At 36.3% G+C, this 25290-nt stretch overlaps 1 protein-coding gene across 1 annotated transcript in view; it reads right to left on the bottom strand.

Moving 5' to 3' along the window:
• Positions 1–659: 659 nt before the first annotated feature.
• Positions 660–25290, bottom strand: part of ORC5 (origin recognition complex subunit 5) — an 81245-nt gene continuing 56614 nt past the window's right edge. The window contains exons 13-14 of the mRNA XM_030307796.1: positions 10729–10841; positions 660–1450 (exon numbers count right to left, since the gene is read on the bottom strand). Of these exons, the coding sequence (XP_030163656.1) occupies positions 1405–1450; positions 10729–10841 (159 nt within the window). The 3' untranslated portion in view covers positions 660–1404. The remainder of the gene's footprint in view (positions 1451–10728; positions 10842–25290) is intronic.

Raw genomic sequence — 25290 nt, 5'->3', positions numbered from 1 at the left:
GGCAGTTCCCTATTTGATAATTTCTTCTCCCTCTGACATTCCAGAATTCTTCCCTCGAAATGCAGATTGGGCCCAGCCTATCCAAGAAGACTATACTACAGGCCTGCCACTTTACAGTAAACGATGAGGGGCTGAAAACTCCCACCACTGCTCCTCCTTGAATCAGCTACCCAAGCTGATTTCTACTTCAACGATACATGGATTTCTTTGTGCAGGAAACCTACGCCCGAAGTTGCAATGCACATGGCTCTCCCCTGGTCCTGGTTTCTCCAAACATCTTCCGCAACACAAAATTTCACCACCTTCTGTGGGAAATCTCAGGTAAGGTGGATGTTATCCTTTGGGAGGCAAACAGGAAGTCCATTCCTTCTCTCCCTCTTATTACCTCCAAACAAATGCAAGAACAGAACTGCTTGCTTTCTTTGATCCAGAAAGTGGCAGGCAGTAACCACATGAAGAGGTTTCCTATCTGGCAGTGACTATTTTGAGAATTTTTCTTCAAAAAAGGAAGGAAAGAATAAAATGCCCTTGAAATGTAAACTGGGCTCTGTAATCAAGCACTTTAAATCTGCTCAGAACAATTTTCAAGTATTCAACTGCTAACAGAAAGCTTCTTCAAAATATGAACCGACAAAAAAATCAGACCCAAGGTTCATAACTGATATAACAGGAAAAACTTTTATTGTGGAACTCTTAAAGTCCAGTGATTTAAGAAAGAAAACACGGATTAAAAAGCTAGGTTGGGTGGTTAATTGCAAGAGTGACCAGAAAAACCCCACACAAGCAGACTGCAGTTATCAAGCAGGCTTGGGGATGGAAAGTTGGCCTATATCTGATCAAACTACCTTGGGCCTTTTAAGAAAATCAGGGTGAAGGCTAAGCATATACAAGCTTGGATTAAAAAAAAAAAAAACCTTCTATTTATTATATTTTGCAACTATGATCTTTTAAAACGGTGGCCTTAGGAAAATCTGCTTTGGCAAGCAACTGCAGAGGCTCCTGTGGAGAGGAAGTGAAAAGACTGGGCTTATATACAAGGGCTGCTGGCACGTTCAAAGCGCAGGGGATAGTTCACAGAGCAAAATGTAGTCCTAAGTAAATGGGTTTCAGGCAATTTCAGTGTTAAGATAACATCATTAAGAGTAGAACAGATTGTGCTCAAACCCTGCTGTTTATAATTAACACGTTGCTTCCAAATACTCCAGGGTCCCTGGTAAATAGTCTTCTGCTCACATCCACCCAGACCAATCAGAGTATTTTCATCAGATTCCATGCTGGGCCAGCACCTGTCTGGACAAATCCAATAGAGCCAAAGAACTCCTCTCCCTGGCCAGCTAAGTAGTTGGATGAACACAGCTTGGCTTAGTCATTGTCACAGTGTCCATATGGCTTTGAAGCTTGTTTTCACAAGAAATCATACAAGTATTTTATTATGTCAAAGTTCACCGTCCTATAAACAAAAATAGATAATATATGTTAGTATCCTCACCCCCTAGACTGCTCAGCTTTGTTACGTACGATTCTGGGAAGCACATGCAAAATTATTCACAATTAATGCTAACCAATCCTATAGTGCTATGAAAAGCACCACGATAGGAATGGTATTCATTTTATAAAACGTCACTAGGAACGAGGTTTCTTTAAAAACTTTCCTTTCTGCACTCCAACCCCCCCCCCCCCGACCCATACATAAAGTTTGCTTTTCTGGAAAAAAAAAAAAAAAGGAAACAAAGTTAGAACTATCCAACATTCTTTATTTCAATTATCCTACAGAAAGTTTAGATTTCATTTGAAAGCTATCTTCTTTTTGTCTAAAAACCAGAATAAAGTAATTAGAGATGCAAAAGTATTTAAATCTTCTCTGCTTCTGAACACTGTTTATCTTCCAAAACACCTGTTTTATCATTACATAATGCATAGCTGATCTGTCCTCATTTGTAGTTTTCATTCTTTTCAGTCTTTCAACACTGGGTGACCTGCGTGCGTATTGTAACTAAATCTGTATGATCCAAGAATATGGTACAACAAACAGACGATGTGAATGTATATTTTTGTACTCTGATGGCAGGCAGAATAAAATAGCAGAGGGACAGAGACATATAATTATTTTCCTTTCTCCAAACTCATTCTTCACCATAAATATTCAGACTTGGAGGTTTATTATTTGAATAAATGGTCAAAATAATTAGATATAATGATCTAGCAATAAGTATAAAATTAAAGCTTTAAAGTATTCAATTCTGCAAAAATAATCATCCATGTGAGAACAGCCTTTTAAAGATTCAGTAATTACATGCTCTTATTTATTAAACCATCATCAATTAATGTTTTTGTCTATCATTTTGTAATACACTTTCTAAAAAAGTTTCTAAGCAAATGACTGACATATCAAATGTTGTTTGAAATTTGGAATGGGGAACCGCGAATGCTGCTTATGAAAACACATGTAAAAATAGCTCAAATGAGACGCTATGGCTATTGTGGCACCTAATGTAGGACCAAAGAATACCTTAATTGTTTCATTACAATAGTTCCTCTGAAGAATACTAAACCTTTCCAAATGGTATAAAAACAATGCCAGGACAATCCTATTATCACTAACAGTAATTAAGCAACTAAAAGTAGCTACTAAAATTTAAAAAGAAATCTAAGGTATAAAGACACAAATTGTATGGATATTATATCATACTCTATATTATTTTTATGTTTTTCTTCTGCTCAATTCCAGGATTTCCCAAATTTACTGGCAACAGCGTAACGCTAACCTTTTTTTTTGCCCCCAAATGACAAAAAGTACAAACTTCCAGTTGGACAAAACTGTCAAAAAATATATATAAATCATGCTGGTCGAAAATCAGATCCTTTTTAGAGGATCTTAGAAGGAAACAGATATAAAAGGCTATTTCAAACCATAGGCAAAAAGGGAAGGGGAACTGTTCATTTCTCCAGGCATCTATCCCCACAGTAACTTTGAGTCTTAATGTTACAAACCTAAAGTGACAAGGTAAAGTGGATTTAATGTTAAGTTTTATTGTTTTGGGCTTTTGGGTTTTTTGACATTGAGTGGGAAACGAAATTTAGAAGAAGCCAAGATTAAAACATTTAAAATTTAAAACTACAGGATTAGAGGGTATTATGTGATAAAATATGGGACTGTCATACAAAACAACCAATATGAAGACATACCTACAAACACTAAGAGGGAAAAGGAGGACAGAATTGCAACTCAGCACTGACCACTCAGGACAAGCATCTGTATAATGGACTAGGACCAGAAGAAAATGCAAACAAATGAAATACGGTGATTCGTTAGTGGCAGGACTCCTTTATTTTACTCAATCTAGTTGTATAACTTTAGCATAATTTGTGGAAAAGTTTTCTTTGCTAGAATGAATGGACGGACTTAAAAACACTACACTACCTGACTGTATCCATTTATAAAAGCTTCACTACAGCCCATTTCTTTGCTTTGTCACTGGGAAGTACTCAAGCAAACTGAATGACACCCTTAAGATTTTTGGACTTTTTCAAGGCAGTAAATTACTCAGGAATTGAATCTATAAGATCATTCCTTTAAGACACATTTACTGAGCCTGGTGGCTCAGTCAGTTAATTCACTTGATTTCGATTTGACTCTTGATTTCGACTCAGGTCATGATCTCACAGTTGATGAGATGGTGTCCCACATCGGGCTCTGCACTGACAGTGCGAGCCTGCTTGGGATTCTCTGTCTCCTTTCTCCCTGCCCCTCCCTTGCTCACACTCTCTCAAAATAAACATTTTAAAAAATGTTTAGTCTTAGAAGGAAAAAGAAACACTTAACGCCCAAGATGTATAAATGTCTTTCTCCATCATCTCTCCATCCTCCAATGTAAACAGGTGACTTGGTTACTGACCCCACATACCTTATTCTAGTGGCAGAATTTGAAAGAATAACTACAAGGACATCAAAACTTATGTCACACGTTCCAAAGATTACAGGACTTGGAAACACAATTTGCTGTAAAGAATGCTTTAACTTACAAAGAGTGTTATGTACTTTATACATACTTTCTCTGGCTTTTCATGGCTTCAGATGCCATGAAATTTATATAAATCAAATTCATATAAATATGATTTGAAGATTTTGGATAGTTTTTGTACAGGTACAAGAGATACTTGCTCTTTTTTATTTTTTAAGTGTTTTTTATTTATTTTTTGAGAGAGAGAGAGAGAGAGAGAGAGAGAGTAAACAGGGGAGGGGCAAAGAGAGGGGCTCAAACTCACCAACTATGAGATCATGACCTGAACTGAAGTCAAACGCTCAACCAACTGAGCCACCCAGACACCCCAGAAATGAATTATTTTCTAAAGTAAGCATACAGAAAAAAACAGGATAAACATAAATAATATGTTTATGACAATATGTTAGTGACAATTTGCCTAGGGGCAATCAATTCCTTTTTTTCCAAGTTTTTATTTAAATTCCAGTTAGTTAACATAGAGTATAATATTAGTTTCCGGTGATTCAACACTTATACACAACACTCAGTGCTCAACACAAGTGCCCTCCTTAATCCCCATCGCTATTTCTCCCATCTCTTCCGCCTTCTCCCCTTTGGTACCCATCAGTTTGTTTTCTATGGTTAAGAGCCTGTTTCTTAGTTGTCCTCTTTTTTTTCTACGAGTATTAATTCTTAAATCAGAATTCAGAATATTCTAATACAAGTTAGTTACATGGCATATGTCTAAAGATTTAATTTTCCCTTTATCCTTTTATTTCACTTTGTTGATTCTTTTACTACCCTGAAATATGTTTTTTTCTCATGGGCTGCTATTTTATTTCCTTTTACTTTTGTGGGCAGTTTGATTTTTTAGTTTGGTTCTTCTGATAACTTGCAACCAGACAACTTTAAGTTTCAATCTTGTTATCTTGTATTGTCTTCCCAAGGACTATGTAAGAAAGAAACTTAAAACTACCATTCACATTAAGAACATCCTAAGGACAATAATTAATAAGCTTCTCATCAGCTGTCTTTGCCCATATACTACCTCCATATTTTGTACTTCTTTAAAGCCTCCAACTGCTTCTCTGTCCAAACTTTCTCACTGTTCCTTGGTCAATAAAGTTCTCTATGTCTTCTGTCTCTCCCATGTATGTTTTTTCTCTTCTGGGTTTAAATCTGGCTCCCCCTGAAGGACCTTGCCTCTTCTTCAGTTCTTTCCAATGTCCTGTTCGGTGGGGTTGGTGTTCTGGTACCAAAAGCTCTGCTCCTCTGAGACTCAGATCATTCCACTCACCACCTTGTATCGCCCTGCCACTATCTCTTAGTCACTGAAAACTATAGCACCCAGTTCAGTCCTCCTCTCCATCCCAAGATCTGTATCAGCCTTAGTGACTTCACTGCACACCTGTCTTACTTACCTTCAATGGCATTTTCTTTTTTAAAAAAAAACATTTTTTAATATCTGTTTTATTTTTGAGAGAGACAGAACGCGATCTGGGGAGGAGCAGAGAGAGAGGGAGACACAGAATCCAAAGCAAGGTCCAGGCTCTGAGTGGTCAGCACAGAGTCCAATGCAGGGTTCGAACTCAGGAACTGTGAGATCATGACCTGAGCGGAAGTTGGACACTGAACCGACTGAGCCACCCAGGCACCCCAATGACATTCTTTTCTACTCTTATGATCACACTCAGAAATATTCCACCTCTAAAAACATAAATTCAGGCATTCTATCCTCTGATCCCCAAGCTCTTTCTTTAAGCTATCTGGAACACCTTGAAACAGGTCACAAGCCCCTTCACTTTCTCCTGATCTACAAATACTTCATGAGTCTTACATTCTAGGCACTGAACTACTGGCCCTCTACTGGCTTCACTTCCTTCCTTCCCTTCCTAGCTCAGACTCCATGGTTATTTTACTTTAAGTACTCACTTGCTAGCATCCACCAAATTCACCTGGCAAAACCCCAATCCTCTGTGATTTCAATAATGTCCCTTTGCTGTCCCAGTACCAGAGACATATGGAATGCTACTGGAGAGGATCACAAGTTTCACAGACTGGTACCACTGTAAATTCAAGGTCAGGAACCTTAAATAGGCCCTCGATACTCCCAGCAAGTTGTTTTTCCTGGTAGCACTTTCTTCCATTCCCCACAGCAGTTATTTCAAATACCCATGTTCCTCTCAGACTGCTATTACTTCTGTCCTTGGTCTCAAATTTGCCTCCTTCTTTACAGGCAAAAGAGATGACACAAGAATACCCTCAACTTCTTGCCACCAAATTCCAAACTCAGCTCCATCTGAATCCACTTTTTCTTCATGTTATAACGCAAGAAGAGTTCCCTCATCCAGCTCATCCAGAGCTATTTCTTTCAACTCGTTTCTAAATGCCATGTTGATAAACCATTTCAAGGACTTGAGGCTTTAGTCTCTGTCTCTCGTATCATTGATTCTCCTCTATCACCCCTTTCCCATAAGCATTTAAATATATTCAAATATTTAAATAATACCCCTCTCACAACTTCACAACCCCGTTAGTAGATAAAAATCCTCTTTAACAAAAAAACAAAAAACAAACAAAAATAAACTGGAATACAGGCTAATGAGGATAGGTTATATCTGTTATACTTGTTGCTATATCCCCCAAAGCCTAGTACAGTGATTATAATGGGCAACATAATAAATGTTAAATGAACAAATGAATTAAAAGCATTCTATTTGCTGCATTAATTTTCTTCTAAATACTATAATCTCTGACTTCTAACCCACTGTAGTCCTGTAAGTGTTCCCAATAAAGTTACAAATGACTGTTTTATCATTAAAACAGATGTTTCATTTCCTGGCAGCAACTGCCAGTTTTGACCATTACTCTCTTCCCTTAGGTTTTCCTACTTTTCTTGTGTATATAACTCCATATATAATGGCTTTATTCACTAAAGTCTGAATCAAGAGTACTTTTATGTTTTTACCAAACTTCAAAAGTATGATTTTTAATAACTGCACAGTACTTTTCAAAAATAAGAACATACAATAAATTAGCAATCCATTCTCTTGTTTTGAACATTTAGGTTGTGTCTTCTGATCTAATAATTCATTCTCTACCACAGGTGTCAGCAACAGACACACCTACCTCTTCTTTGGTAACTATCCTTGCGATCTCTTATCTCCACCATACCTCAGTTTGGAATGAAACGGTCTCTTTAGCCCCCTTCTTGTTGATTCCCCCAAACACAAGCCCACAATGGTTCCTTTTCATCAGAAGTTTTACTGCTAATCATTATAGGAAAATATGTACTATTTATATATTTCGCACATGCTAACTTTAAAGCATCGTGTTTAAGTTTGAGGTAAGGCAGAGATTGACATACAGTCTCTGCTTTGAGCTTTGTGGACTTATATGGTAGAAAGAAAGATAAAATCTAATTATTGAATTAATTACTTAATTAAAACTATGATAAGTAACAGAAGAAAAGAATGAGACCAGTTTACCTGTATAGTGTGATTGGGGGGGGGGGGGATGATGGTGGTTTAAGAACACTTTTCATTTAAAATGACATTAAAGGTTAAGCTGCAGTTAGCTAGATAAAGGAGTGAAGGAGTTGGAAAGTGCTGCATTTGCAAAGATGGGAAGCAGAATGGTGAATATGAAGAATTAAAAAAAAGCCAGCTGGGTTAAAGTGCAAATACCAAGAGCAGTGTTTGTACTAGATGTGGCCTGGGCAACAAAGTGATGTGGCAGGGGCCAGATCACTTGGGGTCTTGTAGGCTACTTTAAAGATTCCTGGTTTTTTTTTATCCTAAGAGTCATGGGAAATTGTTGGAAGACTTTTTTTTTTTTTTTAAGTATAATTGATGTACTATGTTATATTAGTTTCAGGAGTAGGAGACATTTTGATTCAATAATTCTATACATGACTCAGTGCTCACACAAGTGAGGTCACCATCCGTCACCAAACATTACTGCCATCTTATTGACTATATTTCCTGTTATTTTTCATCTCCATGAATTATTTACTTTGTAACTAGAAGCTTTTACTTCTTCATCCCCTTCCCACTTCCCCTCTGGCCACCACCTATTTGTTGTCTGTACTTAAGAGTTTGTTTTTTAGGGATGCCTGGGTGGCTCAGTTGGTTAAGCGTCTGACTTGGGCTCAGGTCTTGATCTTGCAGTTTGTAGGTTCAAGCCCCACATCGGGTTCTGTACTGATAGCTTGGGCCTGGAGCCTGCTTTGGATTCTGTATCTCCCTCTCTCTCTGCCCTTCCCCCATTTGCAATCTGTCTCTCTCTCTCTCAAAAATAAACATTAAAAAAATTTGTTTAAAGTGTTTCTTTTTTAGATTCCACACATAAGTAAAATTATATGGTATTTGTCTTTCTCTGCCTAACTTATTTCACTTAGCATTATACTCTCTAGATCAATCCATGTTATTGCAAATGGCAAGAACTCGTCTTTTTTTATGACTGAGTAATATCACATTGCATATATGTACCACATCTGTATCCATTCATCTATTGATGGACACTTGGGCTGCCTCCATACCCTGGCTTTTGAAAATAATGCTGCTGTCCGACTTCAGCCAGGTCACGATCTCGCGGTCCGGGAGTTCGAGCCCCGCGTCGGGCTCTGGGCTGATGGCTCAGAGCCTGGAGCCTGTTTCCGATTCTGTGTCTCCCTCTCTCTCTGCCCCTCCCCCGTTCATGCTCTGTCTCTCTCTGTCCCCCAAAAAATAAATAAAACGTTGAAAAAAAAAATTTAAAAAAAAAAAAGAAAAGAAAATAATGCTGCAATAAGCATAGTGGTGCATATATCTTTTCTAATTAGATTTTTTCATAAGGAATTAATATCCAAAATATATAAAGAACTTACATCATTCAACACCAAAAAAATATCCAATCCAATTAAAAAGTAGGCAGAGGATTAAAAGATGGATTTTTCTAGAAAGATTAAAAGAGATTTAAAAATGAGCAGAGGATCTGAACACTTTTCCAAAGAAGACATGTAGATGGCCAACAGACACGTGAAAAGATGCTCAACTAATCATCAGAGAAATGCAAATCAAAACCACAATGAGGTATCACCTCACACTGGTCAGAACGGCTAGTATCAAAAATATAAGAAGTAACAAGTGTTGGCAAGGATTTGGAGAAAAGGGAATCCTCAAACATTGTTGGTAGGAAGGTAAATTGGTGCGGCCACTATGGAAAACAGTACAGGGGTTCCTCAAAAAATTAAAAATAGAAATACTATATGATCCACTAATTGCACTATGCAGTATTTATCCAAAGAAAACAAAAACACTAATTCAAAAAGATACGTTGAAGACTTTTAAGTAGGAGGATGACATTATATTTTTATAAGATCATTCTGGCTATAGTGTGGACAACAAATTATAAGGGGATAAGAGTAGACAGAAGACCAATTAGGAGGCTACTAGAGAAAAGATGATGGTGGCTTGGTCTAGAGAGGTAACAAATAATATATGTGAATGAATCTGAGATATATAGGAGGGACTTGGTAATCAATAGGACTACTGCTTGGATGCTGGGAGTGTGGGAGAGAGAAAAGTCAAGAATGACTCCTAGGTCTCAGGCCAGCATCATGTGGCAGACTACAGTGCTAACCACTGAAAGAGGGAATCCTGGAGGAAAGCTGGAACATTCCTTTTTGTTGGTAGGCAGAAGCAGAGGTTAGAATTCCTGAGTTCAGTTTTGGAAATATATTGATAGAGCTGAGAAACATCCAATAAAGGTCAAGAATATCAGAAAAAAAGGTCTGGCCTTTAAAAACTGGGGAGTTATTAATATAGAGATGGTTAAGTCATGGATATAGCTAAATTTGCTTAAGGAAGAAGTACAATATGAAAAGAGAAAAGAGCCTAGCCTCAAGGACCAGCTAGATTTAAAGGTCAGGTGGAAAGGAAAAACTGGCAAAAAAGCCTTAGAAAACACAACCAAAGAATAAAGAGGAAAACCAGAAGACTGGAATCATGGGCTCTAAGAAAACAGAGTTTTAAAAAAGAGAGTGGTCCACAGCGTTAGATGCCACTGAGAAGCTCTCGTTTTGACAGACATACTTTCTTCCCTAGAACTTCTAAAATTCTAGAAGTACTCATAATTAGTTTCATCCATTTGTACATGAAAGGCTGTGAAATACTTGAGACGGTTACCAAATCTTTCCTAAGGCTTTTCTCTCATCCCTTAGGGATGAAACATGGTGTCTCACTCCACCACTCTCGTCCTGCCCTCTCCCCGCAACACCGGCACCTCCCACTTGTCAAAGCCCCTCTTAAAACGCCAAGCACAGGACAGCACAACAGATTTGTTCTGCCTATGGCAATGCACAGGAGACCTATCACCTCCCTTGAATGAGACACCAGCTAAAATGCTCAGGACTTAAGCCAGGTCTCTCCCACCCTGTTTTAGTACATTTGAGGTTTTTTTGGAGTCAATTGTCCATTAAATCCTACATTGCTGCTATGGGACCATTATTCCAGTCTGGTAAGGTCTCTCAGAATCTTCCTTTTTGCCATCTAATATATTAGCTAATTTTCCCAATTTTGTGTCATTTGTAAATTTGATAAGAGGGTTCATCGTACAGTGAAACTTTTTCATTCTTGGCACTTAAATGATCTTCTCTTGCTTAAATGACTAATGACATTACATTACGAAGAACATTAATTTTTATATTTAGTGTATCATTTACATAATTCAAGACATTTTACATTAATGATGATTCTATGCTTACCTAGCAATAGCTCTGATGAAATCTAGAGATACAGTGCATTTGTATTTTGGTCCATCAAGCTGATCGTCGTGACCAACCAGGGTTAATAGCTGAAGGGTCACTAGAGAGGTAATCTAAAAATAAGAAAACATTTTTATGAGATGTTTTAATAGGATTACATGATGACCTCATTTCTAAAACATTTTACAGCTCCTGTGGTAAAGATACATAACTGAATTCATAAGAAAATCTGCAAAGAATATAACTTTGAATTTGTATACAGATATTTGTACATATACTTAAAGTCCTGGTTAAACTAACAATAAGCTTTAAGGATTCCATTAGAAACAGCTTTGTTTCATTAATGACTCACACAATTGCTAACCTTTAAAATATACTAATAAAGCACATTCTTTCTCTACTCAGAATTTTATGGGGTTTCTATCTTAATATCTCAGAATATCAAATCTGTACTGCCTTGAGAATTGAGCAGTTACAATATGGATGTGGGCCTTTTTTAGAGTGCGGTAGCTGGTTAAATGAGAGATAAATACATCCTTCAGGCCTAGGCTTAGTCTTACTTTAAAACTGATCACCAATTGGGTAGTCAGAAAAATACCAGAAGGATTAGTGCTGGTGGAAACAAAAATGCATTCTGACAGGTCAAATCAAAATATAAGACAATGTCACATTTGTAAGGCCAACAAAAGTATTAAGTATGATAAAATCCAAGAAAGAAAGCTGATTCAAGAGGTGAAATTCTTTGAGCAGCCCATTCTTTTCTCCCTATTTCTTCTCCTCATCTCCTGGACAATAGGAGAAGAGATCAGCAATGGCAACAAGAAAAGATTTGGAGACTTCCTTCATGGCAATTGAAGGGATAGAGTTTTTTAAAACCTGTAATACCTAGTGACAAGTCTTAGGAATTAAAAATACTTAATTTGAGACTAAAACTTTACAGATGCTTGGTAAACATTCCATGAGTGATTAAAAACAGTAATAGCAGTAATGATTTGCTTGGTACCAAGTATTCTATACACAGTATCTCATTTATTCCTCATAACCTTACATGGTGGACACTGTTACACTCACTCAGTGATGAGCCTTAGAGGTGGTAAGTAACTTGCCCCAGATCCTAGAGCTGGTGGGCAGCTTAGCAAGAATTCAAATCTAGAGTCCCTGCTCATCCTACTATACCATACAGACTGGAGTCTCCTCCCATTACAATTTTTAGGAGAAAAGTGTTAGGCAGTGTTCAGTCAGCTGTCATTGCTTTATTAGCAAATTAAAAAATGAACAGATGGTAGATACCACAGTATTTTATATACAGAAAATTCTATATTTAGCAAATACGAAAAATTTTTGCTAATTAGAAAAACACTTTGTGTTAATATATCCAAATATGAAGCTCTGCACTCAAAAAGTTAAGACTTTAATTTCTAATTCAGTATCACAAATTAGGTTAAGTCTTGAAATCTTTTTTATCAATGTTCTCTGTGTTGAAAGAGTTCTGCATTCTGCAGCTGTTATACACTGTTTTACAAGTCTATTAGATCAAGCTTATTTACATGGCTGAAATCTTACATACTCCATTTTTTATCTATTTCATCTACCAAAATTTACAAAAGGAATTAAAATTCTCCCATTTTGAGGAGTTTGTCCTTTCTGTAGTTGTTAATTTTTGCTCTATGTTTTTGAACCTGTTACTAAATGCATACACTTAAAAATCACTGTTTTGTTGGCAAATTAAACCTTTTCATTATTATCTAATGGTCGCTTTCTTCAGTAACGCCTTTGACCTACAATGTATTTTTTTCTAATACTAATATAACCTATATCAATATCTAATAATATTAATATCTAATATTAATATAACCTATATCAACATTCTTTTAGGTGATAACGTTTTCCTTTTACACCATCTTCCTTTCAAATTTGTTATTTTCTTTTTCTTTAAAGTTTATTTATTTTGAGAGACAGAACGTGAGCAGAGGAGGGGCAGAGAGAAAGGGAGAGAAGGAGAATCGTTCTGACAGTGCGGAGCCGGATGCAGGGCTCAAACTCACAAACCATGAGATCATGACCTAAGCTGAAATCAAAAACTGTATACTTAACCAACTGAGCCACCCAGGCGCCCTGCAATTTTTTAATTTTCTTAGTTTTAGATAGTTCTCATGTAAACAACATGTAGTGCAATTTTTTTTATAGCCAGTCTGACAATCTTTACCTTGCTCCATTTGCCTTTATTGTAATGATGTTCTAAAATTTTTCTTTCTACCACTGTATGTCAACCTTTCTTTTTTCTTTTCAAAATTTTTTTTAACTTTTTAAATGTTTTATTTATTTTTAAGAGAGCGAGCACAAGTGGGGGGAGGGAGAGATGGAGACAGAAGATCCAAAGCAGGATCTGTGCTGAGAGCAGCAAGCGCAATGCGGGGCTTGAATTCACAAACCGTGAGATCATGACCTGAGCCGAAGTCACGCTTAACCGACACAGCCATCCAGGCACCCTATGTCTACCCTTCTATTTGTTCTTCTGTGTCTTTCTTGTCTTTTATTGCACTAAATTATAATGTTCTTCCGTTCTATTGTTTGTTCTACTATCTTGAAAGTAGTTATATACTCCAATTCTAATTTGTTTTGATTTCTTCTTTAGCTCCAAAGCTATTTTAGAATTCTTTTTCTTTTTAATGCTTATTTTATTTTATTGAGAGAAAGACAGAGAGGGGAAGTTGGAGAGAAGAATCCCAAGCAGGCTCGGCACTGTCAGCATTTGTGAGATCATGACCTGAGCCAAAACCAAGAGTCATACGCTTAACCAAATGAGCCACACAGGCACCCCAGAATTCTTCTTTAATTTCCAACTCATGAAGTTTTTCCAGTATTTTTAAATTTGGGTGTTTTTTTTTTCGGGGGGGGGGGGGTTGGTTTCTGGAAATCACAGGATATGGTCTGTATACTAAGCAATCCCTTGACATTTGTTGAGACAACTGGGTTCTCCAGGAGGAAAGAAGAGTGCACAGGGACCTGAATGTCACTGTGACAAAGAATGGAACTGACCACAGTTGTCACCCTGCCTGTCCAGGCTGCCAGGCCTCTTCTCTCTTTGTCCTCAAAATGTCTCCAGTCGATGGCAAGTGAACACAAAACATACCCACAAAATGTACTGACCTCACGCCAGGCAAACAAGATGGAATGAGATAAAAGTCTTCTCTCATGCGTAAGTACCTACATGATATAGCCTCCATTTTGCCTCCTTGCCTGCAAAACCTAAAATATTTACAATGTGGCTCTTTACTGAAAACGTCTGCCAACCCCTGCATCAGAAAACTGTTAGGTTCAGATGACTGATTTAACCAATGTGGAAATCGAGATGCTCACTGACTTGCCCAAAGTGATAATGACTGGATGGTACCAGAAACTCAAATGGCTAGGATTTAGGTTTCCTAACTACAACTCCAAAACCTCTGAAAAGCATGTAGTGCTTTCTGCCTTGAATCAGTTTTACTTTTCCTTATATCTTCACTGGATGAGGTAACAGTCTAATACAACTCATTAGACGTTAGCTCTCTTAGCTGTGATCACAGTTCAGTTATGATTTTCTTAGTAATATTTTATATGCATATGAATAAGGTTAATGAAAGGTAAAAAAACAAATCATGTCATTCAACATTTTTACAAAAGATAAGAGTTTCCACTTACCTAGTTTAGGAATTAAGTTCATTGAAACAAAAATGATTAAAATTAAATTGGTTGTTAAAAATGTGTGAAATAGTGATGTGATGTGCCGATCAAATGAGGCCATGTGTAAAGCACTTAGCACAGGGCCTGGGACACAGTATTCGGTAATATGAGGTATTATTTATATTGTTACTACCTATCAGCATTATTTTTCAACTTCAAATTAAATGAGTTTATTTTCTAACAGCCCATTCATTTAGTTAAAACACACTATTACTTAAAAACACTGAATTTCCTATAGTTTACTGAAAAATATACCATGCTTGTTTAGAAAACATAAAATTTAAAATTACCTGCAGATTAAAAACATAACCAATTAAAAATTATATGGCCAGATATAGAGAAAATTAAGGAATGTGAGAACAGTTCTGAAGAAACTACTCAAAATGCAGACTAAAGACATACAAAGAGGGAAAATATGAAAGAGGTTAAAAAATAGAGAAGACAAAGGCCATACCCCCTAATCAAAGATCTAGAAGGAAAACAAGAGTTGGACAAAATGGGGCACAAATAGTACCTGAAGAGATAATGGATGGAAATTCATTTGAGGAGATGAAAAAACACTAAAGCACAGAATTAAAGAGTTAAATAAATCCAAAGGAGAAATCAAAACAAATCCACACCTAGATACATCATCGTGAAAGTGTAGCACACAGAAGATAAGAGGAGTTCTTAAAAGTAACTAGAAAAGAAGGGGCACCTGGGTGGCTTAGTAAGTTGAGCATCTGACTCTTGATTTTGGCTCAGGTCGTGATCTCACAGTTTATGAGACTGAGCCCCTCACGCTTGGGATTCTCTCTCTCTCTGCCTCTCTCTTGCTTTCTTTCTCTCTCTCAAAAGAAATAAACTTTAAAAAAAATAGCTAGAGAAGAAAACACAGTATCTTCCAACAAGTGGCAGTTGGACCTACAGATTTCTTAAGAACGATGAAAACCATACAACAGTGAAAAGGTATCTTCAATACATGGTGGAAAATAACTCAGAACTGTACACCCAGAAAAAAAAATGTTTTAATATTGAAGATGAATTAAACACAGTTCCAAACAGAACCAAACGTTTACTACCAAAAGATCCCTACTTAACGAAATTCCTAAAACATACCTCCAGGTGAAGGGAAGTGATCCCATCAAAAGGTCTGAAATGCAAGAGGGAATGAAGAATAAAGAGAACAGAAAATATGATGGTAAATCTAAATGAATTTGCCTGCAGAAATGATAATAATGCATTGTGGGGAGAAAAATAACATCAGGGCTTCTGGGTGGCTCAGTCAGTTGAGTGTCCACTTCTTGATTTTCGCTCAGGTCACGAACTTGCAGTTCATGGGATCAGGACCTGAGCTGGGCTCTGTGCTGACAGTGCAGAACCCGTGTGGGATTCTCTCCCTCCCTCTCTCTCTGCCCCTTCCCTGCTCATGCTCTCTTTCAAAATATATAAACATGAGAAGCAATTAATTAATTAACAAAAATAAGAGTAAAGTGCACAATACCAGTAATATGTAAATTGGGAGTCTCGAAAATGAAGTTAAAATGTTCTAAGGTCCCATGGTATCTGAGAAAAGTAAAAGTACTTACTAAATTTTGACTTCATTAAGTATGAATGTTATAATTTTTAGAATAACAACTAAGAGAATAAAAACAAGAGTATGTGCTTCTACATTAGTAAAGAGGAAAAACTGAATTATAAAAATAATCCAAAAGAAAATAAGAAACAAAAATAGGTAGGTGAAATAGAAAGTATAAAATCATAGATATAAACAAAATTACATTAGTAATCATAAGTAAGCTAACTGCTGCAAATAAAAAACAAAGACTGATTGAAAAAAATAAATCCAACTATCTACTGTTTGGGAGAGATACCTCTAAAACAGAAGAATATGGAAAAGTGAAAAGTCAAAGGACAGAATGAGATACATCAAACACTAAAAAAAAACACGAAGGTATATCAAGACAAATAAAACCTGATTTTAAAGGCAGTTTAAAGAAAGGTTCACTTAATAATGAGAACATGCAGGCCCTGCGTGCTCGTATCTCTTATGAGTTACTTGAGATCTTTACTATGAAGGGATGGGGTAAGTATTACTGAACATCAAGACAAACTTGTTATCCTTCCTATTTTGGAAGCAGGTAGGAATCATGATGAGAAAGTAGGCCTGAAATTTTATGGATATATAGAAGAGTTAACATAGTTTCTTGTGGCAAAATACATTCATTAACTTCAATCTTTTCTATTTTTCTGTAAGGGATTCATTTGCTAAAGTAGGTTAGTAATAGCCATTTGAAACTCACACATTAATCTTCCTTATTATTAAACACAGGTTTTTTTTTAGTATTTTTAAAATAGAAAAAAACATTAATTACCTTTTTCTTCCAGTGGCATCTCCTTATATTTCTTATAACTTCTACTTTCTTATGATTCAAATACCCTCATATACTTAATCCTTGAACTCAAATTGTATGCTAAATTACTCTTATGCATTTTTCAAAAGAAACACACAAATCTGTCTTTAATCTATTTAAGTTAGAATTTCAAGAATATTTTTGGATAGCCTATGCTGTTATTACTTTTATCACATTAGCTACAACAAATTTCCAAAGGCAGTAAATTGAACCAGAGAGCCCCTGAAAATCATTACCAGAATTCCATGGATAATCATGTAAATTGTGCAAAGGAAACAGTATCACTTTAAGATGTAGCAGTCAAAAGGTATTTCCAAACTGTTAATAAGATGGCTGCTCAACTTTGGGAGGAGGGGAAGGTAGGATTCAGGAAAAACTAATACACAAAAAAATCCAAAACCAAAATGAAGCAATTAAATTAGGATGTGATTTTTTAAATTAAAAATTACTAATTTCAGAGATTTTTTATTCTGTAACCTTATCATATGAACAAAAAGAACAGACACACAGAGTTTAAGAGAACATTACATAAAGCAGTGTACAAATGTACCAACAATTTAAAAGTACTCTGCCAGTTTATTAAAATATTACTGGAGTAAAACTGACAAAAATCATGTACAAAGATTAACTTGTGGGGTGAACATTTTGAATCTCAAACATATGAACTTATACCTAAATGAAAACTTGTAGGAAAAAACACATGAAACTTTGGAAAATTATTTCTATACATAAAGTTCAAGAATATCCACCTTCCTCTCCACTAGCCAATTCTTAAAAATTATCTAATATTTGTTTCTAATTGTATATTCACAAAACTCTTGAGGACTTGCTCTAGGTACTGTGCATTCAAAGACAAACAGGACCACAGAAAAAACTGATTTACTTCCTTGCACAAGTTTAAATGCTCGTGACAACATAGTGAAATCGTACCTCCAGGTTGGCATTAATACCTGTGGTTTGATATGGCTGGTGGGAATATGGCAGAAGTCTCTAGACAGTGAAGGCACTCAGGACCAGATGCATTACAGTGTCTCAGTTTTGTGTGTATGCACGTGCATGCATAAGGTAGAGATGGGACCAGAGTCTTTCCTATCTGCTGCAGCAACCAATCCTGTTGTCAGAATCATTCCCATTGTTGACGCCCCAAATGCAGGAAGTGATTCTGGGTAAGGCTCTGTTTCTAGCAAAGAAGAATAAACTGAACTATACTGCGGTCAATAAAATTAATGTCTTAGAAGAATTTAATCTTTATTGGAAATAAACTTTCTAAATAATAATGGTAAAATATATTTGAAGATACTGAAAAAAAACTTAGCACTAATTTACAGTAGGCTTCTCATGCAACTCAACTTTGCAATTACCTTTGAATATATATATATATATATGTACATATATATATATATTTTAAAGTTTATTTATTTTGAGAGAGAGAGTGAGTTAGCACAAGCAGGGGAGGGGCAGAGAAGGGGAGAATCCCAAGCAGGTCCCATGCTGTCAGTGCAGAGACTAACAAGGGGTTTGAACCCATGAACCAAGAGATCATGACCTGAGTCGAAACAAGAGTCAGATGCTTAACTGACTGAGCCATACAGGTGCCCCTACCATTGAATATACTTTATAAACAAATACTAACAAAGAGCCTAGAAAGTAGGGCTGGAAAGAAAAGATAAAAAAATAAAAATACAGGAGAACTTCTGGTCCAGACAAGATGGCATCGATTCATATTTACTATCTTTCCCTGGACAACTATCCACCCTGGAAACAATAAGAAGCAAGCAAAGGAGGATTCTGAAAGGTGCAAAAGGGAACGCAGACTGCTTATGGGCCCAGGACTAGAGGAACAATATAAAAGCAGGGAGTCCTATGACTCCCCACCCAAAAGCACAAAGTAACCCAGGCCTAGCATCCCGTAATTCCCAATCCAGAACAGAAAGCTACCCAGGCAGGTCTATTCTTCCCTGACTGGAACAGGAATCCCACCACCACAAAACTGGCAATTATGAGTTCTATGTCTCAAAAAACTATCCTTCATGAATAAAGTGGAAATAAACAGCTTCTCATATGAGGGAAAACTAAAGAATCTGTCACTAGCAGACCTGCCTTTAAATCATGGTTAAAGTAAGTTCTTTAAACAAAAAAAGGAAACGATAAAGGAAGGAACCTTGGGCATCAAGAAATAAGACAAAACAATGGAAAGAGCAGAAACACGATAAATCAAATAGACCATCTCCTTGTGAGTGTTCTATATCATCTCTGATTAAAAATTATTCCACCAACCTGATACTCAAGACAGTAATATTTTAAAAGGGAGAAAGAAAAGGGGTCTAACTGGAAGTAAGGTTACCATGCTTCACTGGAAGTGGTAAAACACTGATATCACTTATAAAACTAAACATGCAATTATTAGATTATCAGCAATTGCACCACTGGGCATTTATCCCAGAGAATTGCATGTTCATACAAAAACCTGTACATGAATGTTCACAGTAGCTTTATTTGTAATAGCCAAAACCAAAACTATACAAAACAAAACAAAGAATGGAAAAGAGGCCACATGTCCCTCAATGAGTGAATGGTTAAAGTGTGGTACATCCCTATCATGGACTACCTCTCAGCACGAAGAAAAAAAATGAACTTTGATACATGCAAAAACTTGGATGAATCTCAAAAGAGTTAATTATGCTGAGTGAAAAAAGCCAATCTCAAAACAGTATACTATATGATTCTGTTTCTAAAAATTCTTGAATTCATAGAACTTTAGAGATGGAGATTAGTGGTTGCCAGGGATTGGTAGAGGGGGTAGGAAGGAGGTAGGTGTGGTTATAAAATAGGGGTCTTTGGAGTGATGTCACTGGTCTGTATCTTGACTGTGGTGGTGGATATACAAACCTACACATGGGATAAAATTTCACATAAGCAAGTATGCACAGATATACACAAAAATAAATATTTGTAAAAGTGGGACATTTGAATAAGATCAGTGGATTGTATCAATGTCAACCTCCTGGTTGTGGTACTATAATTCTATAAGATGTTACCCTGGGGGGAAACTGAATAAAGGGCACACAGGAGAAGAGATTCCATTTTATTTCTCACAATTACATGTGAATCTACAATAACCCAATTACCTCCTAAAAAATACATATAGAAGATTCAATAAAACAAATACACAAGAAAAAAATTATGACTATGTATGGTGAAAAGTGTTAACTAGACTTACTGTAGTGATTTCACAATATATGCAAATCTCAATTCATTGTGTTCCACACCTGAGACTAAGATAATGTTGTAGTCAATTATACCTCAATAAAAACACATATACATACATAAATACACTGATAAAATACACAATATATAGAGAGCTTTGAGAAAGACTTTATAAATTGCCTGAATAAATCTGTTCTCAAAATGTTTAAGTACCTACGAAGCTAGGTATCTACTTAGAGAAATAAAAACAGTTTTTGACTCATATTTACAGGGATTTAAACCAACTTGATAAAATATTGCTTAAAATGGGCAAATAAGAGATGTTAATTATTTCAACATTGATATGGTGCTGTGGTGAGCCTGTGTTGATTTTAAAAAGCATATAGATTACAGATTTTCTTATTGAAAGCCAGATGATTAGTTACGACTTGTGGTTCAGCAACAAAGGATTTAAAGCTGCTGGTTTCATGCTCTGGGCCCATAAAGTCCTCACAAAGTTGCTATAAACCTGTGGCTTGTACAACTTATTTCTCTAGAACATAAAATTATAACAGCAAAACTATTATTATGCAAATCCCAGGTTGGGATTTACATTTTCCCAAATTTTACTTTTTATTTCTATATCTTAAAACTGTGAAGGTTTTTCAGTTATGTGGGGGCTATAAAAACCAAATGTTTCAAACTTATTAAAAACTAAAATGTTTCAATATAAAAATGACTATAAAATAAAATTCTGAGCTAATCCATCAGTACTGAAAACTTTGGAGATCAATGCCTCATTTTATGGATGAGAAAACAGACATCATAAAAGGATGAATGACATTATCAGTCCCTGGTCAGTCACCCCAAACAAATATGTTGAAGCACTTTAGCATATGTTTCGAAATTATCTACTCTAAAAGTCCCAGTGAAAAAGAATACAACACCTATACCACGCTGGAGATTTACAAAAAAACATTTCAGAGTTCCAAAAATAAATTTTAAATTAAGCATCTTTAACATATTAAGAATTTTAACATATTAAGTCTTAAGAATCTTTAACATATTAAAAATGTTTAGCCAAAATAATGCCTCACTTTGGGTGCTGATGAATATTACAAGGTGGTCTGCAAACAGTATTAACTACTGTACTAAAGACCCCAGTCAATACTTTTATCTTTTCTTCTAGAGTCCTTCTAAATTCCTGAGAATGACACATATGTAACCTGGCATTCCTTTCTTCCTTCAGGATCTAGCAGGGAATATGGACAAAACTTGAGGGTGGGTGGGGGAGAGCCATGGGACTGGTTAATATTAGATACCATGGGTAATTAGTGATATGGGGACTGGAACCTACTACTGAGTCCCAGCTCTATAGATCAGATAACAGCATTGATAGATTATAAATACAGACACTGTGGTAGGCACTTTAATTTCTTCAGTCCTCACAACAATCCCACCATGAGTTAGGTACTGTACATAAACCTCTTTTTCCAGATAAGGAAACTTCAAAGAGGTAAATGTTCAAGGTCACTGAGCTAACAGTTATAAGAGCACCACTGAATTTGAATACCATCTGAATCTAAAGCCCATATTTCTTACACTATCCCCAAAAGGGAGCTACAGTACACAGGGAAGAGGTCAGTTTGTTGGGATAGACTCAAGAAAGCTTTATGGAAGAGGGGAGTAAAATGATAACTCTAGAAGCATTACACCCTGGAAGGAGGTCCTGTGAATATGCCAGAAGTTAGAAACGCAGCGGGAAAACCACTACAGACAAACAAAGACCTTAATGAAACTGTAGCAGAAAGGATAAAGAAATATGTCCACATAGGCAAATGTCCTGCCCTAGGGATACAGGTAACAGCCTTGAGAATTACTATTCAACAATCATGTGAACAAATGATCAGATGTCAGGGGTGTGATTCACCAAAGTAAAATATTAAGTGGACTTTATTAACCTAATGAAATGTTAACTTTCCATAAATCAGACTGCACATTACATTAGACATAAAATCATTACTTTTAAGATTTAATTTTAATTTATTTTTTAATTTGTTTTGGGAGACAGAGTGGGGGAGGGGCAGAGAGAGAGAAAGGGAGACACAGAATCTGAAACAGGCTCCAGGCTTTGAGCCATTGGCACAGAGCCCAACGCGGGGCTGGAACCCATGAAGCGCGGGATCAGGGCCTGGGCCAAAGTCGGACGCTCAACGAACTAAGCCACCCAGGAGCCCCTTAAGATTTAATTTTTAAAAGATAATTTAAGGTGGGGAAATTGCATGATTTCTTAAAATCTAAAATTAGGTAATGTTAAAAACGGTATCCCAATGCAAAATTTCTTATACATTTGTGGATTAAAGATCATCTACAGAAAAATTTATGACACTAAATCATACAAAACCTGTAACAGTTGAAAAAATTAAGTTAGGATAAACATTAAACTTTTAAAAAGCAAAGGTAATAGAAAGGTCTTTCCTGAAATATTGAAATCATTCTCAAGAAGTGTCATTTTAATTATTTAAGTAAGTTTAAATTTTTGTATGGAAATCATTTACCCCCACTTTTTGGTTTCTATTACCTATTAAAGCATATTCTTTTGCCAATAATTTCCAGATTTTAGGAGACTATGTACTGTCTTCCACAGCTGCTTGTCTATTGTGTCAAGCTCAAATCTAGATGAATGAAATTCAAATGAACATGAAAGTAGCCTAGGGAGTCGGTTTTTCCAAGTCAGGATTTGGATTTTGTGCCAGGAATACAGAATAAAGTTAAAAAAAAAAAAAAAAGGTGGAGGGGACTATACTATAAGTCAGGATCTAGCTGAAGATACGGACATAACTTGAGAAAAGGGGAAAAAAGAGCTTTGGGAACTAGTTAATATTAGTGTTAAGTTTTAGTCATATGTTGCCACCGATGTTTTTCCTCAAAATAAAATTTCTAGTTTTTAGCCCTTGGTTTAAAAATGAACAAAGGGCATCTGGGTGGCTCAGTCAGTTAAGCATACGACTTCGGCTCAGGTCACGATCTCACAGTTTGTGAGTTCAAGCCCCGCATCAGGCTCTGTGCTGACAGCTCAGAGCCTGGAGCCTCCTTCAGATTCTGTCTCTCTCTCTCTTTGCTCTTCCCCTGCTCATGCTCTCTCTCTCAAAATAAACACTTAAAAAAATTTTTTTAATGAACAAAACCCCTAAAATTCTGAAGCATCTTACTATCAAAAAAGAATGTTATTTCCCTCGCTCTCATGCATTAGCAACATACTAACCACAAAGAATTTTATTTTACTTTAGCTTAAAATAATCAATCTGCCTAATTCAAGTGCCAAAGTATGTATTTTTCTCCTGTGAATAGCACCTATGTCATGACAGAGGCATTCACAAAGAAAAATTAAAAGTGAACACCTCCTTACACTTGGATATTTTTTAATTAACATCTTAAATGGGGTCGTGCAATATTTACTTAATTAATCTTTGCTCTGTATACTATTATGTTCTTTGTTCTCATCCATGTAGGGGATGAGCTGATTATTTATGTCTTAACAAGAGGAGTTCATGTACCACAGTGAGGTTTTTTTTTTCCTTAATCTGAGAGGCAGTCACTAACAAGCTTCAGCTGGAAGTGCTTGATGTTAAAACAGTGTGAACCTGCTCCTGGGCTAATAAACTATGTTCTTTCTGCCAACGAAAGGAAATCAATTTACAACTGTAATTAATTTTTAACATGCTCATTATTTTTATACTTTCATAGGTTGATATCTATGTCAATTGATTTGTGAAATACCCTGTCCTGTTTGTCCTGGAGGAGCTTTATAACTTGAAACATATTAAATTATTTAAATAAAAGAACTTAACATATGATATGTTAATGCATGAGGTTCACACAACCCAACAAGCACATTTGATCTGATTTCAGGTGACGTGATAGTTCATGAGCATGTGGCATACATCAAGAGAGTTCAACTGACAGTTCTCCACACATGAGGTGGAGATGATGAGTGCGGCAATAGAAGCGATAGATAAATGCTGTCAAAGCTGTTCAACTTAAAATCATCATCTCTGGAAATTCATCTTTGGAATTTTTAGTTAAAAAAAAAAAGGTGGGGAGTGGACTATTAGTCTCCAAGTATGCTCAGATAAACAAAAACTGGCATGTATGTTTTTACATAGAGGAACTAAAGATAATGCCTATAATCCCTAGAACTTAATCAGCACACAAATGACTGCAAATCTTTAGTCTCTAAGAAGACCATAACTGTAAGCTTAAGACAATGGGAAACCATTCATTCAATGAGTGAATCTCACATTCAAGGCACTATGTGAGAGACACAAAAATGAAAAGACAAGGTCTTTGCAACCTCAAAGAGTTCATAATATAAGAGAAGATAAACACATAATAAAATGGTAATAACACAATTATGAGAGGGGGGCGAGTGGTTAAGTACAAACACAACTATCTGATTATAGAGAAGAGAATGAATAATAGGGAGGGAGGCAAAATGTGGATTGAGAAATGGCATTTGGGGGTGTGGATCACAAAGCATAAAAGAGAGCTCAACAGTGGTAGGGGAATAGCACATACAACAATATAAAGGAAAAACTGGTTGTGCTTTCAGAGAGGAAACAGCTTACTGTGAATGGTGTAGAGGGCCATAAAGGAAGTGGCAGAAAATGGGGCCAGTTTGTGAAGAAACTTACAGGAAATGCTATGGAATAGAGAAATGATTTTACAGATAATGTAACTCATTTAAAACAGTACAAGCAGAGGGGCGCCTGGGTGGCTCCGTCAGTGAAGCGTGTGACTTCAGCTCAGATCATGATCTCACGGCTCATGAGTTTGAGCCCAGCATTGGGCTCTGTGCTGACAGCTCGGAGCCTGGAGCCTGCTTTGGATTCTGTGTCTCCCTCTCCCTCTCTCTCTCTCTCTCTCTCTCTGCCCTCTCCCACTTGTGCTCTGTCTCTCCCAAAATAAATAAATAAAAACATTAAAAAAAAATTTTTTTTAATGTAAGCAGAAAAACAAGATCAAATTTACTTAAGATTTATGCTGACAACTGTATGGAAGATAAATTCAAAAGTACTTGGGGACAGGGAGACCAGTTAGGACAATGGTGCAATAGTCTAGGAGACAAAGAAAATATAGATTTAAGGTCATGGCAATGGGGAAAGAAAGGAATATATCCAAGAACCATCTGTATGTAGGAGGAAAAACAGATTGGACTTGGTGACCAAGTAAATGGAGACAAAAGCATTCAGAGATGATT

This window comes from Lynx canadensis, chromosome A2, assembly GCF_007474595.2.
Source record: "Lynx canadensis isolate LIC74 chromosome A2, mLynCan4.pri.v2, whole genome shotgun sequence".
Classification (NCBI taxonomy): Eukaryota; Metazoa; Chordata; class Mammalia; order Carnivora; family Felidae; genus Lynx; species Lynx canadensis.
Note: the sequence above shows the minus strand (reverse complement) of the source record. Positions and strands in the feature narration are given on the sequence as shown.